The 19,269-nt window shown below is 44.8% G+C and overlaps 1 protein-coding gene across 1 annotated transcript; it reads left to right on the forward strand.

Moving 5' to 3' along the window:
- Window positions 1-16,649: 16,649 nt before the first annotated feature.
- Window positions 16,650-18,469, forward strand: PtA15_1A735 (uncharacterized protein; the record flags this gene model as incomplete). The annotated part of the gene is made up of 5 exons (XM_053165793.1): window positions 16,650-17,186; window positions 17,252-17,365; window positions 17,464-17,554; window positions 17,674-18,422; window positions 18,452-18,469. The coding sequence occupies 5 exons, from the start codon at window positions 16,650-16,652 to the stop codon at window positions 18,467-18,469; spliced, it is 1,509 nt and encodes a 502-aa protein (XP_053016949.1).
- Between the last annotated feature and the right edge of the window lie 800 nt (window positions 18,470-19,269).

A 19,269-nucleotide genomic window follows, 5' to 3' on the forward strand; every position in this document is an offset into this window, starting at 1 on the left:
CTTGAGTATGGCCATGCTTCAAAGTCCACAGCTACGGGCCTGGTTCTCTCAAACAGCCTGATTCCAATGGCTTCCAATAACTTTTCACTCAGACCTAGCAAGATTGAGATGCTTCAACAACTCTTGGCCTGGATTTTTCCAGACCTCCCAGACTCAGCAACACTGGATGATCTCAAGAAAGAAGCTCAAAAACCCTCCTCTTTGTACATGTCCTCTGTTGGACCATGCACCTCCAGTCAGGACTCTATCAGTAGATCTCATCTTTCTCTCCTTGTAGCTCTTGTCCTCTTGTTCCTTGTCCAATACAAACACTTTCCCACTTAAATCTTCATCACCAATTGCTATAGACCTTGAAACTAACTGGAATACATGTATCTCAAAGAATTTAGACTGCAAGACCCACCAGAGTGGGGTTTGGTTTAAAGCTGGTGGCCACCACAAACCTGTGCAAGAATACTAATCCCAGCTTTGCAAATCCACACCTCTAGAGATGGCAAAAAGGTACCTGAGCGGTGGTACCCAGCACCCACCGGCGGGTACTCATCAGGGTGGCAGGTACCGCTGCCAGGGGTGCCAAGTACAGGTACGGGTGTCTGTTTTTGTGCAATTTTTAGGCGGGTACCACCACTTGATACCCGCCAATACTGTACAGTCAAACCCTTGAAACAGCATACCCCTCCGTGGAATGGATTTGGTATGCGGTACAAAAGGTTTTCTATATAACCACATAAGTATGTGGTTAGAAATACCTCCAGAACCACATAACTAATATGTGGTTTCAGGGGTATTTCCTAATAAACATTTTTGATGAAAACCTACAAAACACATGTATATCATTGGGTTCAGGGATACTTCCTTGGCAGACCCATATGTTTACTCTGGATTTGTCTCCAAAATCATAATTGTGTTTTGAGAGGTGCAGATTGGCATCAAAGAGGAAAACCTTGCTGATTTTGGGGGAAAAGTATGTGGTTATAGCAAAATTGTTCCTTGTTTTTGCGCCAATAGAGGTATGTGGTATGCCGTTATGTGGTATGGCCCAAAAAAGCCCAAATTTGGCCCGCACCAACTATGGTGGAATGAAAGCCCTATGTGGTATGGGAGGTTATGTGGTTTCACAAATATGCCATTTCATGGGTTTGACTGTACCTTCTTTCCGCTGTGTATGTCCCCACCCTCCTTCTGGACTTGTCTCCTACAAGTCCTGTGTGATATCCCCGGCTGTGGCTCCACCAGCTGGCCATGAGAGATTCCTCTCAGAGAGCTGGTGTATGTACACATACCAGCTAGAGATGGCCCTGCCACACCCAGGTACCCACGGCTTTTTTTGGCCAAGTAGGACAACTGCACCCGCAGAGTGGGTCAGAGCGGGTACCTGCCCCTCAAAATTTACTGGAAGGATTCCTTTCAGTCAAAGGTGTTACAGCTCTTTGACTGGAAGGAATCCTTCTGGTCAAAGAGTTTCTGTAACCCCTTTGACTGGCAGGAATACTTCCAGTTGAGAGGTTCTGCAACCCCTTCAACTGGAAGGGATTCCTTCTGGTCAAAGAGGTTCTGTAGCTTCTTTGAATGGAAGGAATCCCTTCAATTCAAAGGGGCTACAGAACCTCTCGACTAGAAGGAATCCTTGCAGTTGAAGAGGTTCTGTAACCCCTTTGACTGGACGGAATCCTTCCAGTCAAGAGGTTCTGTTGTAAGAATACGGGCCAAGGGGAACCAACCCCCTCACCAAAGGCGAGGAGGATACCGCAAACCACAAAAGTGTTAAGATTTTAGCTCTACAAGTGGAGGCGACGAAAAGGGGGGGGGGGGGGGGCTATCTTGAGGGGAACAGATAGGACCAAGGAGCAGGGTTGAGGTTCTTGAGGCTCAGACTTGATTATTTTCATTTCATGTCCGAGGAGCAGACTTTAACCAAACAACTAGAGAGCCCCCCAGCAAGATCCAAAGGGGGGCCTAACAACAATAACAGGGGACAGGACAGGTGACATGAACTGGTGACAGGGAACAGGAGACAAGTCATGGCCACTTGGCCATACAAATCAGGACAGGTGACAGGAACAGGAGGATCACTCGGTCAAACAGGACAAGACAGGATTTGACAACTTGGTTGGATAGGAAACAGGGGCCCCTTGGCCAGACAGATAATGTGAGCGGGAGATGAAGTCAGAATTCTGACAAAAAGCTGCGGAAGATGGTAAGCAAAGAAAACCTCTATCCGCAGCCCAAGCTGCTTGCAGGGCTGGGAAAACTGAGCGCATCTCTTTGATGAATGCAGGTACTGAACATAAAAGCAGCAAGATTGACAAAACAAGTAAACCTTGCAAATCATCATCACTGGAAAGGATCTGGACTACCACCACTGGTGAGTAATAGAGTTTTCTGACCAGCTAATTGACAAGGAAGTAGCTAATAACTCTTCCCCTAACAAGCAGGCACAAAGCCCAAAGTAAAGAATGCACTTCACACCCGGGTACTCGCCACAAGTACGAGTATTTGCCCAAAAAATCTCAAATTCTAGATGCCCGCACCCACACCCGCACCCACGGGCACAGGAGCGGGCAAGTACGCGCGTACTTGTTGCAAGTACTCGCGGGTGCGCACAACGTTTTGCGGCAAAAGCTGTTCACCAGTCTCATTGCAGGCATGTATATTGTAACAACTATGTATTCTAAGATCTTTGACCTGATTTCTCCTTCAATTTCTTGCTGTTGTTCCTTTTATTCAACTTCCATTTGTAAAGAAGCCCCTGCTTAATCTTACCATTTCTCGAATAAAAGGCCACTGTCATTCCTCTAGTGACTGACCGTGCACTGAGCCTGTGCCTCCCCAAAGAGACGTAGTCCCTGCCAAAGCTAAAAGATTGCTCCACGTCCACAGTGGTTGCTGTCAAAGATGCAGGCAAATTAGTTTCAGAAAAAATTTGTAAAGAATCTAGATAATAAGATCGCACCTGGACAGCTCAGCACATCAAGTGCCATCTGGAGCAGCCCTTTGTGAGTATTACCGGCGCTTTGTTGTTGCTTCCACCATTTGAGGGGATCGACCGGCTTTCCTTCTTTGGTCAGCGCCAACCCTTCAGCGAGCCAAATTTGAAGAGGATCGGTGAGGCTGGTTCCTCCACGGGCTTTGGAGGCCTCGATCAACCCTGCAAGGACACCTGTTGTGGGCTAGTGTACATCAAGTTAGCTTGAATGTACAAAAAACAAGAAATAACTTTTAATCACCTGAGAAGCCCGTCGACTGGGTGGCTGGCTTGTGGTTGGCTGAGTTGGAGGTTTGTAATAAGTTTCCCACATCTCGCGGGTGAGTTGAATTGCCTCGCTGATCCACTCAGGCTTCCACTTGGCTAGTTTAAAATACTCGTCTTTGAATGACGGGTGAAGAACTGCAACAAGACAACATTTTCAGTATGGCATTTTGAGGAAAAAATACCATGAATATATATAATATCTTACCCATAGCAACTTGGTATAATGGGGAGCAGCCGGTGAGAGTGTAATACTTATTTGTTAGCTGCAGACCTGCCCGACAGGCGTTCCTTAAGGCTGACGGGTATTTTTCTTGCTTCTCAGAAATCGCAGAAGAAAGGTGACCGGTGATCTGGTTGATGAAGACCACAATTTCAGATATCCTAGCAGCACCGCTAGCCGAGACTTGCTGGGTGATATCGTAGAAGGGTTGAAGGACCTCCACAAGGTCTCTGGCTAAATCGAGATCGTTCTTGTTGATGTGAGAGTCGCGGGAGGGGCCATGACGTTTATCTTTCTGCCAGTCAATACTAACAAAAACTTGATCATATTAGGTTTTTTTTTGTATTTGTTAGAAGAGAAATATATACTAACACGGCTGCCGAGCATCTTAAGATACTTTCCAATTGCAAAAGTGTTGAGTTCCACCTTGTTCTCACGTCCTGTGGAACGCTGTGTAGCTTTGAACACTTGTGTTCCTGACAGAGTTCAACAAAAAGAGCCTTGGAATTAGGGGACTTCTTTAGCTTGCAAGAAATCACTCGGAACTGATCAAACCAGTTCATACTTTAGTTCAATTGAAAAGCAAGGTAGATGAACAAGGGTGGCTGACTTTGGCAAGTGTTTCTTTGCAGGATTGGGAAGTGTATCAATCAATTTCCTCTTCATCACTCAACTCTTGGACATCCTCGTCCTCGAGTTCGATCTCTTCATCGTCAATGAGCTCTGCCGCCAGAGGGGCATTCCCAGGAGGTCCTTTGGCGACCTCAATCTCAGTTTCATTTTTGGAATTGCTAATATCTTCTGTCATCCTAGGTAGGTACGTACCAAAAGGTTTAAGATCTCAGCAATGATTAATGCCAACAGAGATTGCAACAAGAATAACATGATAGAAATACAATTGTATTTGGTCCTCTGGATCTTCAAGTTCCTCGCCATCTTCAGAGCCTTCTTCAGGGGATGTGAGTTGTGTTTTTTTCTTGTGGCTTCCAAAAGGTTGCAATATGACCTGAGCAATTAAATTTAAAATGTGAGAAAAACACCGTATCCATTGCGGTTTGCCTTTAAAACGAGGCCAACGGAAACTTCCGATCGGTCCAACCATTTTCTGGTTGTTGGTTGCGTTATCGGTTACAATCCTACAGATCTGTGAGAAAAAAAATTGAAAATGAGACCAAGACAGCTAGAAGCCGAAGAACATAAAATGAACAATGGTGCTTACCTTGTCCTTTAACCCAAACTTTTCAACAATCACCTGGATTGTTTCAGCAAGATACTCACCCGTGTGACTTTTTTCAAGTCTGACGAAGTCCAGAGGCATGGCCTCCAGACAAACACCAGTATTGTCTCCTTCAAGTTCGACCAAGCGGTAAATTACTGTTCCTAATATGTTGAACCCGTTCGGGGACTGCCAGGCATCAAGACCTAAATACATTGCACCCTTGTGATTCTTGAAATAAAAGAAAGTCAGAAAAGTGAAACTGAGAAGAAGAAGAAATCAACAACCTTGAGAGATTCTATGAAAGACTCCTGCACGGCCGTGTATAATTGACCAATATCTTTGGATACTGCCCTATCTGTTGGTATATTTTGTATGACAACCGGGTGTAGAATCGCTTTGTGGGCATTTTCCCCAAGAGCTGAAAATGGGCGGGCCGTTTCTGCACACCAAATCACACAAAGCTGTGGTACCTATTGCAACATGAAAATCATTGTCATACCGGCAAAACAAGCAAGCAAAATAAGCTTTTACCTCTTGGGCATCAACATCGCCGGTGCCAGAAATACCAAGAGCTGAAAGGCTTTGAGATTTTGATTCCTTTGCCTTCTTCATGCAAGTTGCAACATGCTTGGAGAGGTTGCTGGGTGAAGTATCATAAATTGGCCGGTTGATGTTGTTGCCGCAGCTGGAAATAAACAATGTATTATGAAACATGAAAGGAAGGGAAAAACATTAGGTGATTTTTTGAGAAAGTACAGTTGATAAGTGAAAGAATACCTACGTTTTACACCGGTATGCAACCATTAATCGGCCATGTTTATCCTTCTGATCGGACAGTTGCGGGGGGTCGTAATAAGCATAGCAAGGACTGAGTTGATTCGCATGGACTCTCCGCGCTTTTCCTGAGGAAAAATGGATATCCAGAGAGCCTGAGGTCAGTGTTTTGATCTAATCGGTTGAGATAATGAGTTGAAGCGGACATTACTCACTCAGCTCTTGTTCATTGGTGAGTTCCTGACACTTTGAGCCTTGAGTGCTCCCAGGATTTGGATTATCTTGGTCAGTAGCCACTAATTCTTCATCAGAATGATCCATTCAAACAATTTCTCGGTTATTTCTCTTGTGCAATTGTTGCTTGGATCGAGGTTCATCCAAATTATTGAGTTCAGATATTTCTTGGGTTTCTTGGGGTCGTCTCTTGTGGGAAGGTTTATTGGATTGAGCTGGGGTACTAGAGATGGAAGAGGTGGGTGATGACTTGCGGCGCTTCTTGCTGTTCCCGTTACCTGCCATGGTGGTGATGATATGGAATGATATGTATGTAGGCTGCACCCGCGGTAAAGATGGGATAGGCACCTGGGACAGTCCGGGGGTACATGCAGCGGCACCTCTGGTTGCCCCGCGACCAAGACCAGCTCTGGCTCCGGGTATATAGCAAGTACTTGCCTGTTTTTTAGCCCAAAAACCTGGCACCCGCACCCGCACCCGGCACCCGTGGGCAAGTACTTGTTGCAGGCCCACAAGTACTCGCCCACGGGTGCCGAGTACTTGGAAAGGAGTACTTGGTGCAATCTTTAGCCCAAAGGCAGAACCCAAGCAGCAGCAACCGTGAATCCTAAAGAGATAGCAGGAGGTGAGCAGCAGAGTTCACAAGCTAAGAAGTAGCAAGTTCAAAGGACTAACCAGCTGACTCTGATAAAACAGATAACGTTGGCGGCCCTGACCAAACGCATAACTCAAGCTAATTAAGGCAAGAAAAGAGGAAAACCCTCAGCCCCAAGCAAGCAAGCCTTACCAACCCCAAAATGGGAGAAAGAAGCGGAGGCTGATGCCATGACTCAACGTCAACAGATCAGCCAAAACACTGCAGAACACCAACTCTTTCTCTCCTAAAAATAAACCCTAGAAGGTGGCCTCTAGTCTGCTTCTAGGTAAACTCTCACTTCATTTATCACTCACCCAAGCCTTTATGTCAAGATTTTTATAGCTTCTAGAATATTTTCTAATGAAATAAAAATTCTAGTTCCTCCAAATCTCTCATCTGTCACCCCTTTGACTGGGAGGGATTTCAAAGCAACTACAGAACCTCTTTGACCAGAAGGAATCCCTTCCAGTCAAAGAGGTTAAAAAACCTCTTGAGCCGGCAGGGATTCCTTCTGGTTGAAGAGGTTACAGAACCTCTTTGACTGGAAGGAAGGCCTTCCCAGTCCTTCTGGTTGTTGGGGCATCCGCCACCTGCCCAAACAAGAGCAGGTACCCACTAAGAATACCCGGGTACCCGCTTGATTTCTCCCAGAAACACCGCAACAGCTACGCTACGCTATAAAAAGCGGCATTATAGCGTAGCGTAGCAATGTCACGCTATTCCTACAACCGCATAGCAAAAGCGGAGCAGGATTGTTGCTACTATCAGCGGTAGCGTAGCGACAGTCCCACTATGATAAATTGGAACAAACACGCACATGCTTGCGGGTACCCGCTGACCATGGGCGGGTACCCGCCAGTGGATAGAAGGTACTGGCAACAGGTTTGTCGGGGCCATCTCTAATACCAGATCGCCAAGAGGGATTCCTCTTGGCAAGCACTGTTATACACACACCAGCTCACCAAGAGGGATTCCTCTTGGCAAGCAGGTACATACCCATCAGATCGCCAAGAGGGATTCCTCTCAGTGAGAAGGTATAAACCCACCAGCTTGCTGAGGTGGAATACTCTTGGCGAGCAGGTATATACACACCCAGCTTGCTGAGGGAGAATCATCTTGGCAAGCAGGTATACACACACCAGCTCGCCAAGAGGGATTCCTCTTGGCAAGCACTGGTATACACACACCAGCTTGCTGAAAGGGATCCCTTTTGGCGAGCAAGTATACACTAGAGATCGCCAAGTGGACCCGGGTACCCGTGGCGGGTGCGGGTGGTACCTGCGGTCATTTTGGGCATATACAGATACCCGGAGGCATCCGTAAGGCGGGTACCGGCGGTACCTGTGGCGGGTATCATGGGTACTGCCTACAATTCAACCCTCTAGCCGGTCTATGCCGGCTTCAAGGGTGGTGTAACCTCTTGATGACCAACACAGGCCGGTCATCAAGGGTGTATTTACCCTCTCGATGTCCAGCACAGAGCGGACATTGGGAGGGTGTATGTACATCTGCCCTCTTGATGTCCAGTCTGTGCTGGACACCAAGAGGGCAGACAGTCTTGATGGCACAGACGGACATTGAGAGGGGTGTGTTTACCCTACCAATGTCCGGTCTGTGCCGGTCACCAAGAGTTTACACCACCCTTGAAGCCGGTATGGACCGTCATTGAGGGTGTATATACCCTCTCAGTGCCCGGTCTGGGGCGGATATCAAGAGGGATGTCTGCGTGTGAATTCTTGATGTCCGGTCTGGTCTGGACATCAAGAGTGTATGCCCTCTTGGTGTCTCTCTTGGTGAGCTGGTATCACTACCAAGATGGATGAATTTGCAATGTTTTATATTGATCAATATAGCGTATATTGATCAATATAGCGTATATTGATCAATATAGCGTATATTGATCAATATAGCGTATATTGATCAATTTATATTGATCTTTTTTTTTATTCCTCTTGATACCTTTGTCTGTGCTCCATGTCTCCTTAATAATCTTCTATAATATCTCTCCTTCCCCCTGTATTTGCTTCAAGCCACAGGAATCCTTTTTTTTGTCTGATAACATTCATAAATTTCTACATACACCAGGAAAAAACAATGATCACTTGCCTACAAGTGACATGAGAAAGTACAAAGGCCCCTTTTTACTTTGCTATGTCACTTGCAGAAAAGTGATGATTGTTTTTTCCTGGTGATACACCATTCAATTCTTCATGAAAAAAAGACATTGCAAGTTTTAGGATTAATCCAGAGTGGCTGAGGGGTCTCGATTTTTTTTTCTTTTTTTTTACTTCAACATTTGATGTTATCAGATGTCTCCAAATCTACTTTTTTTCAAAAAAGGAAAAACATTGACCCCTGACCTCTCGCATGATACCATCCTGCAAACATTGTTAATTTGGTTGGTCAAACTTCCTGAAGATATTGCACATCATACTTGAAGTGCTACATGCATAGAAGGCCTTTTTGAAATTAGTTTACCATGGTTTAGCATATTTTTGTCAGGTTCTTTTTTTATCTGCTTTTGTTATCAACCACAAATTAATGTGGAATATTTCCACATAAAATTTTCATCAGACAATTCTTCTGCATATAAAACCCAGAAATATTGTGTTTGGGGTCACATCCATTATGCAGCAGCTACAATCTGATCAGTTGCCAAATATCACTACTTTGGTAGTTTCTTGGTGTTTCTGCCACTTTATCTCATCCCAGCGTGGGAATCCTTCTTCCATATGGTTACCAAAATGTTTACAAGCCTACAAAGCTTAATTATGTACCTTTAATGACCACAAAACCTACAAATGTAGCAGCTACAGTCTCATCAGTTCCCAAATATCACTATTTTGATAGTTTGTTGGTGTTTCTGCCACTATATTTCATCCCAGCGTGGGAATCATTCTGCCATATGGTTAAAAAAATGTTCAGAGACCCCCAAAGATTCATTATGTCCCTTTAATGACCACAAAACCCCCAAATTTAGAAGCTACAGTCTGATCAGTTCCCAAATATCACTAATTTGATAGTTTCTTGGTGTTTCTGCCACTATATCTCATCCCAGCGGGGGAATCCTTCTGCCATGTGGTTACCAGAATGTTGACAGGCCCCCAAAAATTCATCATGTACCTCTAATGATCACAAAACCCCCAAATGAAGAAGCTACAGTCTGATCAGTTCCCAAATATCACTATTATGATAGTTTCTTGGTGTTTCTGCCACTATATCTAATCCCAGCGTGAGAATTCTTCTGCCATATTGCTACCAATATGTTGACAAGCTCCCAAAGTTTCATTATTTACCTTTAATGACCACAAAACCCCCAAATGTAGCAGCTACAGTCTGATCAGTTCCCAAATATTACTAATTTGGTAGTTTCTTGGTGTTTCTGCCACTATATCTCATCCCAGCGGGGGAATCCTTTTGCCATGTGGTTACCAGAATGTTTACAGGCCCCCAAAAATTCATCATGTACCTTTAATGACCACAAAACCCCCAAATGAAGAAGCTACAGTCTGATCAGTTCCCAAATATCACTATTCTGATAGTTTCTTGGTGTTTCTGCCACTATATCTAATCACGGCGTGAGAATTCTTCTGCCACATGGCTACCAAAATGTTGACAAGCCCCCAAATTTTCATTATTTACCTTTAATGACCACAAAACCCCCAAATGTAGCAGCTACAGTCTGATCAGTTCCCAAATATCACTACTTTGGTAGTTTCTTGGTGTTTCTGCCACTTTATCTCATCCCAGCGTGGGAATCCTTCTGCTATATGGTTTCTAAAATGTTAAAAAGTTCCCAAAGATTCATCATGTACCTTTACTGACCACAAAACCTCCAAATGGAGCAGCTACAGTCTGATCAGTTCCCAAATATCACTACTTTGGTAGTTTCTTGGTCTTTAGCCACTACATCTCATCACTGCAAGAAAAACTCTAGAAACTGCATGCAGTTGAGATGCAGCAAGCTTGAATCAAGCCTCAGCTCAAGCTGGAGTCAAGCATCCCAATTCCATTCTGGTGCACCTTCATTGTGTACCTTGTTCAGCATCCCAATGCTTAACATGCTGGAGTGCTCATGCAGCAGGCTGAGACAAATTTTCAACCTTGCACATGAGCATCCCCCTGAGCACCCTTTTATTTTCTTTTATAAAACACTCCATGTGCCATTGAATCCAGCCAGAATATAACATAAAAAGGGCATGTACACATGAAGGGAATATGTACATATGAGAGGAATATGTATGCATGAAAGGGGAATGTGAGAAGGTGTATTAACACATAGAAGGGCTATGTACACATAATGAAAGGGGTATGCATGCATGAAAGGGGTATGTATTGATGAAAGGGGTATGTATGTATGAAAGAAGTATGTATGAATGAAAGGGGTATGTGCAGTAAGGGGTATTTGCACACAAAAGGGATATGTAAACATCAAAGGGGTATGTAAACCTGAATGATGAAAGGGTTGAAAAGGATGTAAAAAAGTCAAAGGGGAAATGCAAACATGAAAGGGTCATGAAAGCCTGGTGAAAAGGGTATGTACATATTGTGAAAGGGATACATGCACATGAAAGTGATACACGCAAATGAAAGGGATACACACACATAAAAGGGATACATGCACATAAAAAGGAAACATGTACATGAAAGGGATACACTCACATGAAAGGGTTATGTGCATATAAAGGGGTATGTACACATTATGAAAGGACTGAATATATACAAAAGGAATATGTGCATATGAAAGCAATATGTGCACATGAAAGGGGTATGTGCAAATGAAAGGGGTATGTGCACATGAAAGGGGAATTTTCACATGAAAGCGGAATTTGCACAGGTATCAACTCAGTATTTTGGAGCCTGTACTCAGTTTTTTGTACCTTAGAATCACTCTTGCATAAATTATGCAATGTGCATGGAAATTGAATCAACCAGTGCTTGATTCTTGCATGAGGCTTGCATCTCAACTGCAAGCGGTCTCCAGAGTTTTGCTTACAGTGCATCCTAGCGTGGGAATCCTTCTGCCATATGGTTACCAAAATGTTGATAGGCCCCCAAAGTTTCATTATGTCCCTTTAATAACCACAAAACCCCCAAATGTAGAAGCTACAGTCTGATCAGTTCCCAAACATCGCTATTTTGGTAGTTCCTTGGTGTTTCTGCCACTATATCTCATCCCAGCGTGGGAATCCTTCTGCCATATGGTTACCAAAATGTTGAAACGCCCCCAATGATTCATTACTTACCTTTAATGAACACAAAACCCCCAATTGTAGAAGCTACAGTCTGATCAGTTCCCAAATATCACTACTTTGGTAGTTTCTTGGTTTTTCTGCCACTACATCTCATCCCAGCCTGGGAATCCTTCTGCCATATGGTTACAAAAATGTTGACAGGCCTCCAATGATTTATTATGTACCTTTACATGACCACAAAACCCACAATATAGCAGCTACAGTCTGATCAGCTTCCAAATATCACTACTTTGGTAGTTCCTTGGTGTTTCTTCCACTATATCTCATTGAAGCGTGGGAATTCTTCTGCAATATTACATTTGGGGGTTTTGTGGTCATTCAAGGTACATAATGAAAATTTGGGGGCTTGTTTACATCTTGGTAACTATATGGCAGAAGAATTCCCACCCTGGGATGAGATATAGTGGCAGAAACACCAACAAACTACCAAAGTAGTGATATTTGGGAACTGATCAGACTGTAGCTGCTACTGTTGGAGGTTTTGTAGAATTCCCCGCTGGGATGAGATATAGTGGCAGAAACACCAAGAAACTACCAAAGTAGTGATACTTGGAAACTGATCAGACTGCAGCTGCCACATTGGGGGGTTTTGTGGTCAGTAAAGGTACATAATGAAACTTTGGGGGCTTCTCAACATTTTGGTAGCCACATGTCAGAAGAATTCTCACGCTGGGATGAGATATAGTGGCAGAAACAACAAGGAACTACCAAAGTAGTGATATTTGGGAACTGATCAGACTGTAGCTGCTACATTTGGGGGTTTTGTGGTCAGTAAAATTACATTATGAACTTTTGGGGGCTTGTAGACATTTTTACAACCATATGGCAGAAGGATTCCCACGCTGGGATGAGATATAGTGGCAGAAAGACCAAGAAACTACCAAAGTAGTGATATTTGGGAACTGATCAGACTGTAGCTATGGCAGAAGAGGTAAGGACTTGGAATGAGTACTTCACTAAGACGGCTCAAGGGGAGTGCAACGGCGGGCACAAGGCCAAAAAGAGTTCCAGCTCCAATGGGTTGGGGGATAGATTTCTAGCATCAACAGAGAAGTCATCTGATGACTCTCTCTGTTAGTATCTATCTACAATTGAGAAATTAAAAGGAAGGAACTCTTACCTAGCATCAACAGAGAAGTCGTCCAATGATTTTCTGCCTAGCTAGGTAAAGGAAAGGAAGAGCTATTTCTAGGGCGGAGGACGGGACCGGCACAGGGGCTGTGATACTTTTGTGAAGTCCGTGCAAGGCGCGGGCTTTACGGAAGAATTCCCACACTGGGATGAGATATAGTGGCAGAAACACCAAGAAGCTACCAAAGTAGTGATATTTGGGAACTGATCAGACTGTAGCTTCTACATTTGGGGGTTTTGTGGTCATTAAGGGTACATAATGAATCTTTGGGGGCCTGTAAACATTTTGGTAACCATATGGCAGAAGGATTCCCACGCTGGGGTGAGATATAGTGGCAGAAAGACCAAGAAACTACCTAAGTATAGATATCAAGGCTGAAACGCTGCGCTGCAATACAAAATAAGCAGTCTTTTAGCGCAGCGCAGCGGGGAACCCCTGCGCGGTCAGCCCAAAAAGCGGTAGCGCAGCGCCAGTCCCGCTGCGCTACCGCTGAAAATAGCGGGGGCCCTCTTTTTCCCCGACCCAAATAGCGGTAGCGCAGCGGACAGTGTGGTATGCTTTATGGTTCAGCCATCTAGCCCATTTCAAAATTTTCCATTTTCTCATATGTACACTCACAAATCAACCAATACGGCAACACCATTGGATTCTACGGCCAAAACTACACAGGACACCATGGACAACACACCTTACGTCCCTCTGGATCAGAAGATACACCCCCTTCAAGACACCATTGGCCAGTTTCACGCACACAAACACCATACTCAGATCATGTAATCCGTTACATGAACCACCCTTACCCAGGACCATGTAATCTGTTACATGGTCCACTCTGACACTTGTCTACCCTTTACATATGCTTTACCTCATCAGCTGCACTCATTACATTGTCTTATGCAGGCTTATGCAGTCTTATGCAGTCTTATGCAGTCTTATGCAGTCTTATGCAGTCTTATGCAGGCTGCATGCAGACTAGTGTAATAGGGGCTGCAGTTCATGCAGGTGTCAAGCTAGCAAAAACCCCTCAGTTGACAGCTCAGGCTAGCTAAATTCCCTTGTATGACATCATTTGACAGCAGGTGACAGACAGGGGCAGTACAGATGATCAGATGACCCAATGACATCATACGTCAATGACATCATAGTCACCTCCATTTTCTCACCAGCTAAATTCCCTCATCACTACATCATGTGACCTGTCAATCAGGCTAAATTCCCTCATCTAGGCTGTACCACCAGCCAAGATCCCTCATTTGACAGCTCAGGGCAGCTAAAATCCCTCATTCCCTGGTTCCCCTGGAGCTAAAATCCCTCACTCTTTTCTACTTAAGGAGGCTTTCCTCCCCCCAGTTGTAATTTCTCTCAGCAAACTACTTGCACTCAGCTTACCCCATAACAGTACATCAAATTGCTCACTCTACAGTATTAGCCCCCACTATATTGTGATTTTACCCTTATTACATAACAATTACATACATACAACAACACTGTTGATCGCTCAATCATCATCAACCCCGGGCTCTGTCAGGGTGTTCCACAACCTCTTTGCGGCAACACACAACTCACTCAGCACCGGTTACATCACCCATATCCCCTAAGCCACTTGTTCAACGTAGGCTATCTTTTGATACACCTCCACTATCACTACATAAACCTTCCAATCGTAGATTGGGGGGCTTGTTTTAGTGTCTAATGACCCAGGAAAGGCAGAGGTAACCTGATTCATCCCTTTCCGCACTCAGCAAAAGGTTCTCAGGAACACTTTTGAGCTTCACAACGGGGCCGCTCCTTTCAGCGCCGCGCAGCGGCCACCAAAACAGCTGCGCTTTGCGCTGCGCTGCGCTTTTTAGGCTGCCAGCGGGGGAGCGCTACGCGGCCAGGTCAAAAAGAGGTAGCGCAGCAATGGTTCCCCTGCGCTACCGCTGAAAGTAGCGGGTTCCTGCTTCTTGCCAGACCCAAAAAGCGGTAGCGCAGCGGGCGGGGCCGCTACTTTCAGCGCAGCGGGCTGGGCCGCTACTTTCAGCGCAGCGCAGCAGCCACCAAAACCGCTGCGCTGCGCTTTTTGAAGTGCAGCGCTTTCACCCTTGGTGATATTTGGGAACTGATCAGACTGTAGCTGCTACATTTGGGGGCTTTGTGGTTGGTAAAGGTACATAATGAAACTTTGGGGGCTTGTAAACATTTTGGTAACCATATAGTAGAAGTATTCTCACACTGGGATGAGATATAGTGGCAGAAACACCAAGAAACTACCAAAGTAGTGATATTTGGGAACTGATCGCACTGTAGCTGCTACATTTGGGGGTTTTGTTGTCATTAAAGGTACATAATGAATCATTGGGGGCCTGTTAACATTTTGGTAACCATATGGCAGAAGGATTCCCACTCTGGGATGAGATATAGTGGCAGAAACACCAAGAAACTACCAAAGTAGTCATATTCTGGAACTGATCAGACTGTAGCTTCTACATTTGGGGGTTTTGTGGTCATTAAAGGTACATAATGAATCATTGGGGGCCTGTTAACATTTTGGTAACCATATGGCAGAAGGATTCCCACACTGGGATGAGATATAGTGGTACAAACACCAAGAAACTACCAAAGTAGTGATATTTGGGAACTGATCAGATTGTAGCTGCTGCATAATGGATGTGACCCCAAACACAATATTTCTGGGTTTTATATGCAGAAGAATTGTCTGATGAAAATTTTATGTGGAAATATTCCTCATTAATCTGTGGTTGATAACAAAAGCAGATAAAAAAAGAACCTGACAAAAATATGCTAAACCATGGTAAACTAATTTCAAAAAGGCCTTCTATGCATGTAGCACTTCAAGTATGATGTGCAATATCTTCGGGGAGTTCAACCAAACAAATTAACAATGTTTGCAGGATGGTATCATGAGAGAGGTCAGGTGTCAATGTTTTTCCATTTTTGAAAAAAAAGTAGATTTGGAGACTTCTGATAAGATCAATTTTTGAAGTAAAAAAAAAGAAAAAAAAAACTTTGAGACCCCTCAGCCACCCTGGATTAATCCTAAAACTTGCAATGTCTTTTTTTTCATGAAGAATTGAATGGTGTATGTAGAAATTTATGAATGTTTTCAGGCAAAAAAAAAAAAAAAGGATTCCTGTGGCTTGAAGCTAACACAGGGGGAAGGAGAGAGATTATAGAAGAGTATTAAGGAGACATGGAACACAGACAAAGGTATCAAGAGGAATAAAAAAAAATGATCAATATAAATTGATCAATATAAGCTATATTGATCCAAGTTTATTAAATCCACAGAATCATGGAAGGCAAGATCATGGGTTTTGCCTATGTTCATTAGCAAAAGACATATTACAGGTTGAAAATAATCCCCAAATACCCCGGGGGGCACCTCGGATTGACCCTCCAGCTTGTGCTGCAGCAACAAGCAAAAGTGGGCCGGTCAAATTGGATTTCAAGGAGGGCCTAATCAATTGATTAGGGCAGCTCCAGGGAGGGGGTAGGACGGAACCGGATCCCCTGGGGAGAAACACACCTCCCCCTCCCCTCTTAAATAGACGCCGGGTTGCCACCCAACTCTTGTCAGACGTGTTGCAAACGCCCCCACCCAAGCCTTGTTGTCAACTACAATGGTCTTGTTGCACGCAACCTATCCAGATCAAACTCGGCCATATTTGGACCCTTCCCCCTCGCCTCGTCTTCCTACATATTCCCCTGAATTGCACCCTATTGCGCCCTGACCGGAAACTTTATTTTCATAGGTCGCGAATCGCGATAGTTGCAAAGACATCACAACCCAGCTAGCCCTTTGCCTCGTTGTCATCTTCAACACTCTCTGCCCATCGACCTCAACATCAGGTAAGACCAGCCCTAATGGTCAACAAGCAGCACTTCCTCAGCAGCACGAGCACGTGCACGAGCACGAGCAGCAATGGAACCAACCCAGGAGAAGACTAACAGCAAGAAACGGCTGCAACCAACAACCATTCCGACCCAGCCGACCAGCTCATCTCCGAAACGGACGCGGGTCAGCTCACCATCAGATCAGATGCAGTCCGAAGACCGCACCAAGATCCCAAGCCAACAGCCAGTGCTAGTAGCGGACGAATTCCAGACAGACGCTGCCCGACAGATCGATGCCAGTAGCGGACTCCTGCCCGAGCAGTCGGGCTCAGGAGAAGAGAAGCCCCAACAACTCACCCTCTCCCACCAAGTTCGTCACCAAGTAGCCCTCCCACCCAACTACAACTACATCCCTATCTCAGCCCATCGCCCCCCAAGTAAACCAGCTAGGACATATCCCTTCACACTCGACCCTTTCCAACAAGTCTCGACCACTTCAATCCAACGTAACGAGAGCGTACTCGTCTCAGCCCATACTAGCGCTGGGAAGACCGTTGTTGCCGAGTATGCTATCGCTCAATGTCTCGAAAACAAACAGAGAGTCATCTACACTTCTCCTATCAAGGTCCGCCATCTTTCTTCCCTCTTAATCATTTTCTCCCATTGCTTGAAATTCATCTTGTTTTGTAGGCTCTTAGTAATCAAAAGTATCGAGAATTGATGGCCGAGTTTGGGGACGTGGGTTTGATGACCGGGGACGTGACAATCAACCCAAGTGCATCATGTCTAGTCATGACAACAGAGGTCAGCACAAAGCGCACCCTCAGACGAACCAAATAAGCTAGAAAAAATGCACCGGTTTATCCTGATTATTGCGTCCTTCTGTTACTCATCCAAAACAGATTTTACGGTCGATGTTGTATCGTGGCTCAGAAGTAATGAGAGAAGTGGCTTGGGTCATCTTTGACGAAATTCATTATATGCGCGATAAGGGTAATCAGCCATCCCTCTTCTCGTTCAACTTGGGCCAAATCATGCCCCAAAGATCACTCTTCTCTCCACCGGCATTCAAGAAAGTTAATCTATGTTCGGGGTTTTTTATGTCATATCAGAAAGAGGAGTCGTTTGGGAGGAGACCATCATTCTATTGCCCCACTCGGTTCGATATGTATTTCTATCGGCAACAATACCTAACGCGATGCAGTTTGCCGAATGGATTTGCCATACCCACGATCAACCTTGTCATGTGGTTTACACCAATTTCCGACCAACCCCACTACAGCACTATTTATTCCCATCTGGCGGCGACGGAATCCATTTGGTCGTCGACGAGAAGGGCGTATTTCGAGAGGATAACTTCTTAAAAGCAATGGGATCCTTGAATGATTCGAGAGGCGAAGATCCTGCGAGCTCGATGTCCGGTCGAAACAAGCAGGGCAAGACTAAGAAAGGCGGTAACTCGACCAAAGGCCCCTCCGATATTTACAAGATCATCAAGATGATCATGGTCAAGAACTATAATCCGGTCATCGTCTTCGCATTTTCGAAGAGAGAGTGTGAGGCACTAGCAATCCAGATGTCCAAGTTAGAATTCAACTCCGAAGAAGAGAAGGAAACCGTCGACACGGTTTTCAAGAACGCGATCTCCAACTTGTCTGAAGACGATCAAGGCTTGCCACAGATCAACCACATCTTGCCACTTTTGAAACGGGGGATTGGAATCCATCACGGTGGTCTACTGCCGATCCTCAAGGAGGTCATCGAGATCTTGTTCCAAGAAGGGCTGATTAAAGTCTTATTTGCCACGGAAACCTTCTCGATCGGCTTAAACATGCCCGCCAAGACCGTTGTCTTCACTACCGTCCGTAAGTTTGATGGGAAAGACTTCAGGAGTTTGAGCTCGGGTGAATACATCCAAATGTCTGGCCGAGCTGGTCGTCGAGGGTCTCAGTTTTTTCATTCTTTATCATTCCTGTCACATGCAATACTGTTCTCTGTAATTTTCTCTCCTTAGTTTGAGAAATAGTAAAGATTCTGAGAAATTTGCGCAAAATTGGAAAATTTTCACACTTTTCATATTTTTCAATTTCATTTTTTTTCTGTCATAATCATTCTTGGGAACTTACTTTCCACCCCTGTAGCCAAATCCATGAATTCAGGTCTGTTGCCTGAGCTTCTGTAATGAAAAATGCAGTGCCAAAAAGATTAGATGACCCACTGTACATGAAATCCTGCTACCAACCAATCAAGTCCACCAAAAACTGATTGGGTGTCAAAAGAGTTTACATTATGACCTTATGTCCCTTGCCATATATCAATGACAAACATGCATTAATCATCAACACTTGCATAAAATTAATCAAACATTGCCCTTCCTATCACCTTTGTCTGTCCCCCAACTCAAATTTTCCTCCAAAAGAATAGCTTGGTCTTAGTGTTAAAATCCCTGCAGCGGCGGAGCCGCCTTGGCCTCTAGTCAATATGCAACATCGCAAATTCATCCATCTTGGTAGTGTATGTGTATACTTGCTCACCAAGACAAATCCCCTCTTGGCAGCAGGTATACTGACACCAGCTCACCAGGCCCAAGAGGGATCCCTCTTGGCAAGCAGGCACATATCTACAAATATAAAAAACTTGGTGGGTCCCGGCGGTACCCACCAGAAATACCCGGGTGCCAACTACGGGTACAGGTATCTGTTTTGGGC

This window comes from Puccinia triticina, chromosome 1A (assembly GCF_026914185.1).
Source record: "Puccinia triticina chromosome 1A, complete sequence".
NCBI lineage: Eukaryota > Fungi > Basidiomycota > Pucciniomycetes > Pucciniales > Pucciniaceae > Puccinia > Puccinia triticina.